We start from the raw sequence: 14,094 nt of genomic DNA on the forward strand, positions 1-14,094 counted from the left end.
GTCATACATCTGTTTAGAATTTATATTGTAGTCGAAGTTGCTTCACCCCAAAATCTCTTTGGCATTTCTTTAGCTTTCAACAAACTCCTAGTCATGTTCTGTATACTTTTATTTATTCTCTCAACTATACCATTATGTCGAGGTGTATAGAGTGCAATGGCCTCATGCTTTATACCTTCCTCGTTGCAATATCCTACAAATTCCATAGAGATGTATTCACCTTCACCATTAGTATTCGGTTTCTTTAGCTTGCATCCACTTTGTTTATCGACATGTAATTTAAATTTCTTGAACTATGTGAATACCTCACTCTTCCTTTCGATAAGAAAAATCCACATATATTTGGTGAATTCTCCAATGAAAGTTAGGAAATAGCAATTTCCTCCATTCGACCTGAGTTCAAAAGGTCCACACACATCAGAGTGAACAAGCTCTAGATTTTCCTTCGACCTCATGGATAAGTCATGCTTGAATTCTTTCCTATCCTATTTTGCTTTGCAACACTCCTCACACACCTGACTTGGTTCCGTTACTAGAGATGAACAATACACCATCTTCTTCATGTTGAGCATACCTAGATCTCTGAAGTTTTGATGTCCATACATGTGGTACCATAGCCAATTTTTGTCTTTTGTAGCAGTCAAAGCAAAATATTGATGATCAATTGTGTTAATCTCTACTTTGAAGGTTTTGTTGTTTGTCAATGGTGCTTTCAGAATCATCCTTCCTTCACCATATCATACACCTTCATTTGATTCTTTTCTAATTTCATGTTGTACCCTTTTGCAAGTAATTGACCTATGCTTGTCAAGTTACTTGTCATTCATGGTATATACAACACGTCAGTGATACTGGCTTTCCGACCATCCTTTCTAATCACGACTATGTTTCCTTTTCCACTAGATGTGATATGTTTGTCATATACAAACCTGATCAGTTTCTTAACTGATTCATCTAGATGGATTAACCGATTTTTATTATGAGTCATGTGATTTTTGCATCCTAAAGCCACAGATACCACATATTGGTTTGTTCATTACTCGACTAAGTATTTTCCTTAAGTAGCATATCATCATAGTCGCTTTCTCCAGCATATGCATATGGTACTTCTTCATTATCTTTTGCTTTTGATTCCTTTTCGCTTCGATAATCTCAAGAATAGTAGATTAGTAGATTTTAATAGTTCTAGTTTATGGCATTCATAACATGTAATTTGACTCTCTTAAACTTCTAGGAATTTTTCTTCTATTTGAAAAAATTATTTTTGACCAAATATATTTTTTCATAATTCTTTGAATTCTTCTTTAGACTAGAGTAACTTCATTTTCAACATCATCCAGGCTGCCCTCTCATCATCAACTAATTATATTTTTCTACATATTTTCATATTTTGAGGTTAAAGTTTGATTATTATTTTTTTAATTCTCACTATAAATTAAGTTTTTCTTTGTAATAATCATTCCCCAATTTATCTTTCCTACTACAATACATTTAATTCTTTACAAAATAAAATGAAAACAATACTTAACTTTGAGTACAAACAAAATCAAAATTATTCAATAGTTACTAACAAATTAAATAAATCTGTCCTAAAGGTCAACTTTATTTGATTTGCATCGACTTAAAACTGAACATGAGAAGAAAAGAATTGCACTGGATTTTTAAGTTTATCATATCCATTGCTTGGTTATTGTATTCGTACTCTCGCATGTATCAAAAGGATATATAAGTTAGGGTGTATTAGAGAGAGTTAAGGTGCAAAGAGTAACTCTATTAATATCTTGCTTAATTGTAAGACATAATGCATGTCTTAGGGCCCGTTTGTTTTGTCTTTTTTTAAAAATAATTTTTATAGTGTTACAAAAATTTGTGAAAAAAAATTTTACAAATTTTTTTTTATAAAAGCTTTAAATGAAAATTTTGTTTGAATAGTTATTCTTAAAATGTGATTTTAGGTATTTCATGTATTTATGAAAATAAAATTGGATATCAAAATTTCAAAAAATCACTTAATTTTGAATCTATTTCAAATAGATTTTCATAAAAATCATTTTTGAAATACAACTTTTTAAAAAAATTGCAAGTTTGACTAAGTTTTGGTCTTCAATAATGTATATTTATGTTATAGGATGTCAAAAGTAGTGTTTCATTTAAGAAAAAACGAATATAAAAAATTTGTGATATTTTGAAAAACGGTTTTGGAAAATCTATTTTAAAAAATACAAAAAAAAATCTATTTTTTTAAAACTGAAACAAACATGCCCTTAATACAATGCAACACGAGGCCTCCTAATAAACTGTGTTCCATTTATTACTTCTTACACCTCTCCCCAAAATGAGGCATACGCATAGGCCCTACACATATGTAGTGGAATTTTCTTAGGGCCATCGACCCTTTGTGTTTAAGGTGAAAAAATACTTTACCAAATATGATTTGCGGTAATGATCGAATCTTAAAGTTGTATGAAAATAGGAAAATTATTGTTGAAATATTCATATAAATTATCATTTAAATATTTATTTTGTATTTTATAAAGATCTATAATAAATCAACAAAATTTCATACATTTCATCACATTAATTTCCTTATTTTTCACCCAAACATAATAGCATCCAAATATAATATTCATACATTTCATGTTTAATAAAAATATTAAAGATATTATGATTGTGAGTTATGGTTGAAGAGCGGACAACAAAAAGTGGAAAGAGAGACATTAGTTGGAAGGAGAAAGGGTGGTACTGATTGGTTAGAAGAGCGGACAACAAAAAGTGAAATTTTGAAGTGAAGTATGAAGTAAAGAATAAACTTAAATATGAAAGACCATTAGGATTTGTATGGAATGTAAAAAAAATTCTTCAAAGAAAACTTAAAAAAATAATATGAGAAGATTAGTTTTTTAAAATATGAAAATGCATAGTATAATCAGGTGAATTCTAGGATAAGGGTCCAACTAAATCCCTCACCCATGTACCATGATTAGCCACCATTGGATTAAATAATTATATTAGATCTTATTATAGAGCACCACATCCAATAATTTTTTTAAGCTCTATCTATCTTTCCTCCATGTATTTTCAATCTTTCTACGTGAGACATATGTCAAAAACAAATCAAATAATTAAAATTAAAAAATAAATTTAAGTGAATAAAAAAGAAAGTTCATATTAAAAATCGTTATTTTCTTCCATCTTTCATAGTCTCTTTATCCTTCAGTTCTTTTCGATCCATCTACCTGAATAATATTTTTCCTGTACTAACAAGGCTAAAATGAATAATGCATACCTGTAATTACACTTATGTTTATTAATTTTTGTATTAAATTACTCTTTTGATTTATGTTTTTATTTTAAAATAAAAAATTCTAATTCTTAATTAATTAAAAAAGTAGAAATTTTAATGTTTTGTATTAAATGTTGCATATGAATGGAAAGAAGAATATGTTTTCACATATTTTGTTTTAGACAGTTATGTTAGTTTGTAATTTGTAATGCAAAACATAATTGCTCTGTTTTGCCATGTCATAGCAAAACGGGATTACGGGAGATGCCGACACGATTACAACAAGACAAAGTTACCATTATGCGGTGAGAAAGCCACACTAGTAAAAGAAAATACAAGGATATAAAAGACGATACGATGGTACAACAAAAAATATACGGTAATCCAAATTAAAAGACATAGTTTCGACGATATAGCAAGACAGAAAGAGAGACGGCAAAACATAGATAGAAGGCTGAATATGAAGACATAACTGTAAGATTTGTCCATGACAGTGAGATTGTGAGTTTAGAAAGACAGCGGTGATAATTTACTGCGGTGGTGGCTTTAACCAACAATGGTGGAATGAAGATGCAAAGATAGAATCGAATAATGACTATGACTATGAGAGATGGATAATGAAGGTTTTTGGTTTTTACTCACTTAAATTTATCCTTTTGAAAATGATTGAAATGGAATAGATGAAGAAAAGATAAATGAAACTTAAAAAAAAATTATTGGATATGGAGTTCTATAATAAGCTTTAATACAATTATTTAATCTAAGGGTGGTTAATAATGGTTCACGGGTGAGGGATTTAATTGAACCCTCACCCTAGAAGTCACCGTATAATAAACTAATGATAATTAAATAATTTTTATAATTAGTTAACGCATAGGGATATCTGCAGGCACAAATATCATTAAATTAATATTCATATTCATTAAAAAAATATATATTTAAATATCCATTAAAAAATAGATATTTAAATATCCATTTATTTTATCTAGAGAGAGTGATTCTCAAGCAAACATTCAAAACCTTCACAAAGAGGAGCTAATTTTTTGGGATCTTAGAAACAGATGATTTAACTGCAAAAAATTTCATATGATTTAAATTTACTCGCCATCTACATAGAACAAAATAAGTATGCAGACAAGTTAGCAAACCATGGTCATATTATTGTGGTCTTCTTGCGGTGAAATACTATTCCTTAATTCGTTACGGGGGAATTTTTTTAGAGACCAATTTGATTTTTCAAATTTTAGGTCTGCTCGATCTTTGTGATTGGTACATGACTTTGGTTTTTTGTCGTTTGTTATTGATTCTTGTTTATCCTTGTTACTTTTTTTCTGCTGGTGGAGAAAGCGCATAATGGATTAGTGGGCAGGGCAGTGGTGTTGGGGTCTTTATCGACTTTAGGGTGGATTGTTGTGAGTTGGTGGTTTCCAATCTCCGTATGTGGATGTACACTTTTATCTTGGTTGAAAGTGCAACCAAAAAATATTTAAATTATTAAAACTATTCTCTAAAGATTTAAACTTGACTCAGACCTTCGTGTGAATTTTGTTAAGAGTTATATGTTTGGTGTTAATGTTGATCCAACGTTTATAGATTTAGCTCGGAAATTTTAACATTGTAATATGGGTGTTTTTTTTTAAAGTATCTTGATCTTATGGTAGTGCTAACTCTACCTAAAATTTTCTTCATATTTTTTTACTTTTAATTATAAATCACATTCATAATTTTCTTGTTACTATATATATAACTTAAGATTATTTATATTACTATAAATTTATTTTCTCCTTGGTTAATAAATATATTATATTAAAATCTATTTAAGAATTTGATTATATCAAAATTAAAGCTGTCAAAATGGCCCGAAGCTCATGGATCAGCCTATCAGGCCCGAAAAAAGTTAAGGCATGGGCCTTATTTTTTGAGCCCATTTACTTTCAGACCTTTTTAGTCCGGCTCGAAAAAACCCTAAAAAATACGGGCTAGCCCGTATGGATATGGTTGTCCGCCAGCCCGAAAAAAGATTAAAATTTTTAATATAATCAAAAATTATCCCTTCATAACTCAAAAAAAAATTAAACAAAAGGAAAAACACTTAATTGGGCCAAGCCCAATTACTCTAATATTATATGTTATTCATAATGTTGCACGTTATTCATTCATCTAATATTTTTTTAGTATTGCTTATATATTTTTAGTATTATCATAGTGTTGCATGTTATAAACTTGGTTATATTCTTTTAATAATTTTTAACGACTACTTTTATAGTTTTATAAAATTTGATAACGTCCTTAATATAAATCAAGATGATGGAAGCGGACAAGCATCCAATACATTTGATCATTTGAAAATCGTTGAAGAAAACTCAAGTGATGTTGCGAGTCGAGTTAGGACTTTTTGAGTTTGTGTTATCTTGGAAGGAACAAATTTATTTTGTGTTATCATGAATATTTGTAACTTAAAACTTGTTGGAACAAGTTATTTAATTTTGAGTGCTACATTGAATAATTTTTGATATAAATTTTGGATACTTTGAATTAAGTTAATGTGTTGTTTTATATTTTAACTGTTAACTTATATGAATTATTTATAAATCCTAATATATATATATATATATATATATATATATATATATATATATATATATATATATATATATATATATATATATATATATATATATATATATATATATATATATATATATATATATATATACAAGTATTATTGCATTGCATATGGTTACTTATAAAGGAGAAAATTTTAATTTTTTTAAAATGGACCCGTTTAAGATCAAATAGCCCGCAGCCCATACAGAATTGGGTCTGGATAGTAAAACTAAGGCCCATTTAATAATAGATATTTTTGGCCCGACCCTAAAAATCCTAAAACCTACATGGGTCAGCCCGTTTAAGACCGAGTAGCCCATATTAACAGCTCTAATCAAAATGTGCGGAAATCATTTTTTGGTCAAAGCCAAATTAAATAAAAGCAATGTCAAATGCAAAAGTCATCCATACTTGCAAGCAAATGGGGACATCCGTACATGCCTTGTCATTGTTGATGGACATCCGTACATGCCTTGTCATTGTTGATACAACCAATCAAAGGTTTTTTTGACGGTGTTCGTACATCCCGTAATTGTCGGCAAAAAAATTTTCATTTTTCAACATGTTCATATATCAGCAAATTTTAAAGTATGGTTTCCTCTCTTTAGCCATAATAATTGAATGATAACATTGCTATTATATAAAATAGGGTTAATAGGCATTTACACCCCTGTAATGTTAGCGAATTTTGCTTTTCCCCCCTCCATTGCCAAAGACAGGTTTTGGCAACGGTTTTTTCAAAAAAATCGTGGCCAAAACCTACCTTTGACAACGGAGGGGGGAAAACAAAATTCGCTAACATTACAGGGGTGTAAATGCCTGTTAACCCTATAAAATATGAATGCCAAATGTGCATGCAAATTAGCTCTGACTCTGAAAATGTTAGGGATATATACGCAATTATGAATGATGAATGCCAAACTGGCTTCAATCAATGTTTAAATCTACTTCATGTAAGGAAATAATAATAATTTCATTTATCAAACTAGTGAGACCAATTCTATATATATATATATATATATATATATATATATATATATATATATATATATATATATATATATATATATATATATATATATATATATATATATATATATATATATATATATGACAGTGATGCAGACAGCGAATTAGGTATAAAATAAGAACGTACTATTAGTACGTTAGCTAGCTACGAACAAAGTCCCGCGTTTAAGGTTAGGAAAGAAACCGACGCGTCTAAATTGCATTAAATGATTTGTCGCAGCAAAAACACGGTATGAATAAGACATCTACAGTACCAAAATAGTCTAAGAAACTTCGTGTGTTTTTCCTTTGACCAATACTTTTATAAAATCCACTCACTCTATCTAACTCTACATTCAACACTTGTTTATTCAACTCTCCTAACTGAAAAAATTCCAAAAAAAGAATCAGTATTGTCATTGTCTCAGGAGAAGATCAAGTTATAGTCATGGAAGTTACAAAGAAGTTGAAGCTAAAGAGTTTGATATCAAAGGTGCTAAAGGGTGTTCTTTTTTTGGAAAGAAGTAAAGCGTATGCAAGAAGATGTGATTATGTGAGAGTTAGAAGCATTGGTGATGATGATGATAGTGAGAGTGAAGAAAGAGCAACAAGAGTGCCTGAAGGTTATTTTGTTGTTGTAGCAATGCATGGTGAAGAAAGAAAGAGATTTGTTCTTAGGTTGGAATATTTAAGAGATGCTCGATTCATGAAACTGTTGGAGGAAGCTAAGGAAGAGTTTGGTTATGAACAAGAGGGTGCTATTGCTGTTCCTTGTAGGCCTCAAGAGCTTGAAAAGATTATAGAGAATAGGCACAATGCCACTTTGTAACACATGGTAGTGCAATACTATTTGTTCTATACTTTTTTTTCTTTATATACATCAGTATGATTTTTGCATAGGTAAGATATTTGAAACAGAATAGTTTTACCTGATGCTGATTTGTATATTTCATGTCTCAAACATATGGATAATTAATGTGTTGTTAGTGATTACTTTAACATTCTTTGACAGTTATAATAGAATTCTTTGTGAAATTAAGGAGTGCAGTGTAATTGGTTTGGTCTTATGTCATCACCTATTTGAGATGAATGGATGAATTAGAATTAGAATGTTAAGATATGTATGTAATCATTATTCATTTCATTGAGTTATATACTACATATATAGTATGGATGGATTTATTTGAGTTTACCGATTGTCATAAATTTTATTCCATTGTTCAGAAGACTTAATCAAAATAATTTATGATATATTTTATAAGTTTTTTTAATTTAATTTATAAATTATTTTAGTTAATGAAAACATAAATTATTTTAGTTAATGAAAACAATCTATAATATATATATATATATATATATATATATATATATATATATATATATATATATATATATATATATATATATATATATATATATATATATATATATATATATATATATATATATATATATGCGCGCGCGTATCTAAATAATTTAAATTTATTTTACTTTTTGTTATTGATTTATAAGTATTTATTTTGATAAGTATTTGTTTTATAAACTGCAAATAAGTTGTTTAAATTTTTTTAGAAATGAATGTAAAATAGTAGCAATCATTAGTATTATTTGAATTAATAAAAATTATAAGTTTATGATGTTTTTCACAAACAAAATAATTAAATAACAAACATAAAAGGCTTTGTGTTGTTTTTCATTCTGATTCATAAATATTGCGCGTTTGGTGTTATCTATAAGAAATAAAAGACTAAATTACAAATATTATATAAAAAAATAGAAAAATAAATAAAAATGATAATAATATTAATTGTGTAAGTATATAACTAAGATAGTAAAATATTTAATATGTTGAAGTGCACGTTTCGAACCAGCAATTCTCAAACTTTTTTATAAAAGGTATTCTTGACACTTACTAAATAAAACTGGTCACATAAAAAGATAGATATCTATTTAAAATAAAGCTTACTAAATAATAAAAGGTATAAATATCTTATATTTAAAACGAATAGCCCATCAAGAATTTCTTGGACATGTTGTGTAGTTTTTTCAATAGGAAAGAATGAACTATATATTAAATAGAAATTTAAAAATGGAAAGTTTGTGTTGAAAAAAACTATAAAAAATTAATTTTAAATTTTTAATAAAAATAATGTACAATTTTTACAAAAATATTTCTACAGAACATGTGCTCTAAGATCACATGTTAGCATTATCCTAAAAAGAATATAAACAAAAGTTATAAAATATACAAAAGTAGTTAATAACATAAGAAGAATGCAATAATAACTAAACCAACCTTGGTTATAGACCAGAAATAACCAGAAAAACAAAAACAAGAACAACCAAAAGGTCACCTAAGAGGAATGCAAGTCAACCCAACAACTCCTAAAGATTATCTTGAATTCTCATAAAAACAAATTTCCAGAGAGAGAAAGTCGGAAGAAGGAATATAGAATCACCTGCACAAAACAAAAAGGGGGGAGATGGCCACCTAGCACGTCCTTAACTACTCAACCACTTAAAAGGATCCTTCTCTCAGTCAACCAAAACAAGGGTCAAACCTAAAGCATAGGCATGAACTCAATTTGAAGCCAAACTAATAATCATAGACAATCAGTGATTAACCGTCAAACTTTACCGACTAGAAATAACTTTATTTCTTGTTTTTCAAATAGTCCAGACAACATAATATCATATCGAGATCCAGTCTAAAGGTGCCTGCTAGCCATGAGTAAATCCCTAAAACAACTTTAAAAAAGCCTAAAATCAAGTGTGGCAGAGGCTCTGACCGCCCAACCACTTAAAAACTCTACCAGATGGCAGAAGCAAACTCACACAAAACAAAAAGATGATTCACCGACTCCACATGCCCAATACATACAAAACACTCTCAATTACTATACCACAACATGATTTGATGTCTTAGAAGATTTTGCCTGGTCAATGGTCAATTTTGAATTGGCTGCCAAGAGAACACCACAACTTTAGAAGGCGTCTAACGTAACTCTTCTAAATCCTAGAAAATCCTAGCAATATCCTCTCATGCTTACCTTCCCTGACCCCAGACAAAGCCAAAAGGTTGTCATGAGCATAATCGTCTGAAAAGCCCTTATCCGGGTCAGGCTTCAAAACACAGGCATATTCTCAACTGCGGCTTACAACCCCCTAAGTAAGGGCAAGCAAGGCCTCAAGGAGGTCGTCCTCTCAGACAAGGAGAATCTTCCCTCACCTAAAACTCCAAACCCAAACATCCTCTTTCTAAACACCCAAGGAAAAGACTTTTGTTCCAAGATAAGAAAAAACATGTCAAATAAAACACGCAAAGGGGTAGTCTCCAACCATACATCATGACAAAACCTAGTCTCATGGAAATCCCCAACCAATCTCACACAATAGGAGGAAAACCAATCATCCTCATGATTCGGTGGAGTCCCAAGAAGAGAAAAACATCTACATCAATGAGACGCCCTTCTAAGACACTTTCCTACCTCCCAAATAGGTAGATTTTGTATGATGACAAATGGTGTTTTATGCATAAGCTCTTTAAAACATTTATTTTCCTTGTTAATGGTTGCCCCCTTCAAGAGATAAATGTTTGAAGAAGGTTTAAGTAAGGGACTCTTTAGCCCTTTTGTGTTTTTTGTTGGTTGTAAAAGGGTTAAGTGGTTTTCTTGGAATGACAGTGGACCTAGGGATTTTCTTTGGGTTTAAGGTTATATCTTAAGGCCTCATGGTGTCTCATTTGTTGTATGTGGGTGATATTCTTATTTTAGAGAAGGTTGCATTTGAGAAGTTGTCACTCATAAAAACACTGTTTAAATCTTTGAGCTAACTTCAAGTACTTGTGTTAACTTTTAAAAAAATTAGATTGATTAAGGTAAATGTATCCCTAGATTTCATGGTTATGGATGAAGTTCTTTTGCACTGCAAACAATATACTTTTATTTTAAAGTATCTTGGTATGTTTGTGGAGTTAGTGATTAGTTAGTTTGGGAGGGAGAAACAACATCATTAACTTGATCCTTTATTTGATCATTATCTTCTATTTGTCCTTCATGAAAATGTCGGTTAAGTTTTGGAAGATGGTTGTGTGGTTTTAGAAAAAGTTCCTTTGGGGTTCTGATAAAGGAGGGTCTGAAATTTCTTGGACTAGGTGTTCAGTTGTAATCAAGCCTTAGAGTAAAGAATGGTTAAGTTTTCATAATCTCTACTTGGTCAAATTGGCCTTGCTAGATAAATGGCAGTGGATATTGATCATTGATGCCATTATTTTGTAACGGTATTTCCTTTCTACTAGATTTGGGTCTTAATTTGTAACGTCCCTTATTGGGAAATATCCAAAGATTTTATATTGATTTCTACTTGGTGAAAGAATTTTTTTGTCCTAGGATCGAACCTCGATGCCAGTATTGACTTGTTTGTGGAAGGTGTGTTTAGAAAAGTAGATAATGATTCTCTCACTTCTTTCAGGTATGACCCTTGGATGTGGTCAACCACTTGGAAAGTATGTTTTCCTAGACTCTTTCAGACCTAGGTTTGTGATCTTAGATGGAGTTTAGAGTTTGTAATGATGAGCCATTTTTATATGGATATTCATGACACTATTCTCCTCCATGATAAGGACAATCGGTGGTGGTGCTATGGTAAGGATGGTGTTTACTCTATCAAATTGGCCTATGTAGCCTTGCTTGATTATATACTCCAAGTTGAAGTTACAACAAATGAAGTTGGTCTTATTATGTCTAATATGGAAAAATTAGGCTTCTTTTTAGGTGATAGTCTTCTTCTAATAGAATTTTCATAATGTGAGAGAGAGAGAGAGAGAGAGAGAGAGAGAGAGAGAGAGAGAGAGAGAGAGAGAGAGAGAGAGAGAGAGAGAGAGAGAGAGAGAGAGAGAGAGAGAGAGGGAGAGAGAGAGAGAGATTGTCTAGACATCATGTGTTAGTAGATTTAAGTATAATCTCTTTTTTTTTAAGGATCCTTGGAATCCACTTTTTAATGCACCTATTTTTCTCTAATCTCTCGTCTCTTTTGCTTTCTTTTTCATCTTCTCTAATCTTTATTCTCATATGTTTTTTCTGTTTCATTATAATGTTTTTATATTGTTTTATGCTATTATTTTATGTTTTTAATTGTTTCACTCTTCTTTAATCTTATTTTTGTATATCAAATGAAAAGTTGTTGTCAATTATGATGAATTTTGTTGTAATTTGATAACACACATAAATGACTAAATACAAAGTTATGTTGTCATTTATATGTGTATGTATGACTCAATAATTTTTATATAAAAACCTGAACTAACCCAAACTGCATTGGTTTGGTTTTATTCGGTTTGATTTTACTTCTAAAAGTCAACCGAACCGCGTTTTGTTTTTTACGATTCGAATGACTTTTTACGTCAAAACCGCCAAAATCGCACCGCGAACACCCTGCTCCTAGTAGATGATTAATTCACAGATAAATATTGTACTAGACAAAGGTCCAATGATAAAATCCAACTTAATTACTATTATCAAGTTTTAGGTAACTACTAGCTAAAGATCCGACAACAAACATACTTAATTAGTACAAACATGTTTTAGAAAATTGTTAGTAAAAAGTTCAAATAAAATAGATGTGATATTGATGAAGATTGTTAAACTAAAAATATACATATTTAACCCTACTACTTAAATAGTAGGTCACCCATAATAATCAATCAATTTTGATTATTGAATTTTTTTTTATTATTAAACCCCTTACTATTTTAGAGAGAATCTCCTCCCAATTTAGACATTCAAAGGTTGCAGTGTTTATAACTGAGTTCTTCGGTCAACATCTCACATTGAATTTATACACTGAACTGAGTTCTTCGGTCAACATCTCACATTGAATTTATACACTGAACTGAGATACTGAATTTACTATTTCTGTGCCATGATCTTCATTTTATGATGTAGGGTAGGGGCAACAATTTTGAAGCACCTTGCAGCTGATTGTTCAGAACCTGTGATAAGAGGCAATAATTTCACTAATGGGAAATATGGACCTGTCACACGTTTTACAGATCATGTGAATAGCGGTGAGAAGAATTTTGGATCCAGTATTTTCTTCTACTGACCAGAATAAAAATATGCCTTTTTTAGAAAGAAATGAGCCAATTGCATGTGGCAATATTCCTACCATGCTTTATTGAAAAGTCTACTTGATTGGTTACTTGTGTATTTGGAGAAGCTCCAAAGAACATTTTTAAAATATATATACTTCTCTTCGTTCTAATGCCTTGGCTAACATCACAGAAAATTCCTTTTTTTGTATAACTAATAGTATCATAAACAATTCCAAACAAAAAGCAATTGAGTTATCATTTATTGTATATTCATCAGTTATCTAAAACCAAGAGTATGGTTGGTTTTTGTCATGGTGTTTCAAAACCCACTTGCAACTAAAATACTCTATTTATCCACCTCCTGACCAATCAAAGTCCCAACTACCAAGAGAAACTTTAGTGTTGTGGGCAATGCAATGCCACATGAATGGGAAACCTGCTCTGGGGCATGTGTTATCTGGTTAGAAAGGAATCTTATGTGCAACCTACTCTCAATGGCCATTAATATAACAACAACGGCAACAACTAAGTCTGGCAACAACAACAACGGCAACAACAACAACGGCAACAACAACAACGGCAACAACTAAGTCTTATCTCACTAAGTTATGTCGACTACATGGATCAACTTTCGCCATAATATTTTGTCCAGTACCATGTTTCTATTCAAACCGACGATCTTTGGTATAGGGCCCCAAAAAAATTTAGACCAAATACATGTAATTTTTTCTCATATCAATGGCTGGAGTACGAGTAGGTTGCAATGGCAAGTTCCAAAAGACGATGTACACAAAGCTAACAACAATCTTAAATGCACCTCATCCTGTCATTCATTGGAGTCCACATCGGTCAGGGTCAACGATTTCTACAAGTTGCTCCTCCCTACTTCTCTCCCTAGTCCCTACCTGTATGCTGGAGAAATTGTATTCCATAAATATTTATATCTCCTAATGAAATTTTCCTACTCACTAGAGAGGATCCTGACTCTATCAGGTTCATGGAGTCTTCCACCTCTCAATAAATCATAATGATAATTTGATTTCATTTTGAACAGTCATAATTGTAAAATTGAATTCAACTTTTTTGCAAATCACTTATCAAAGTA

The 14,094-nt window shown here is 30.6% G+C and overlaps 1 protein-coding gene across 1 annotated transcript; it reads left to right on the forward strand.

Moving 5' to 3' along the window:
* Window positions 1–7,253: 7,253 nt before the first annotated feature.
* On the forward strand, window positions 7,254–8,060 carry LOC131612567 (auxin-responsive protein SAUR71-like). Its single transcript, XM_058884336.1, has one exon. The coding sequence runs from the start codon at window positions 7,347–7,349 to the stop codon at window positions 7,725–7,727; it is 381 nt and encodes a 126-aa protein (XP_058740319.1). The 5' UTR covers window positions 7,254–7,346; the 3' UTR covers window positions 7,728–8,060.
* Window positions 8,061–14,094: the final 6,034 nt, after the last annotated feature.

The sequence above is a fragment of the Vicia villosa genome, linkage group LG6 (assembly GCF_029867415.1).
Source record: "Vicia villosa cultivar HV-30 ecotype Madison, WI linkage group LG6, Vvil1.0, whole genome shotgun sequence".
NCBI classification, from domain to species: domain Eukaryota; kingdom Viridiplantae; phylum Streptophyta; class Magnoliopsida; order Fabales; family Fabaceae; genus Vicia; species Vicia villosa.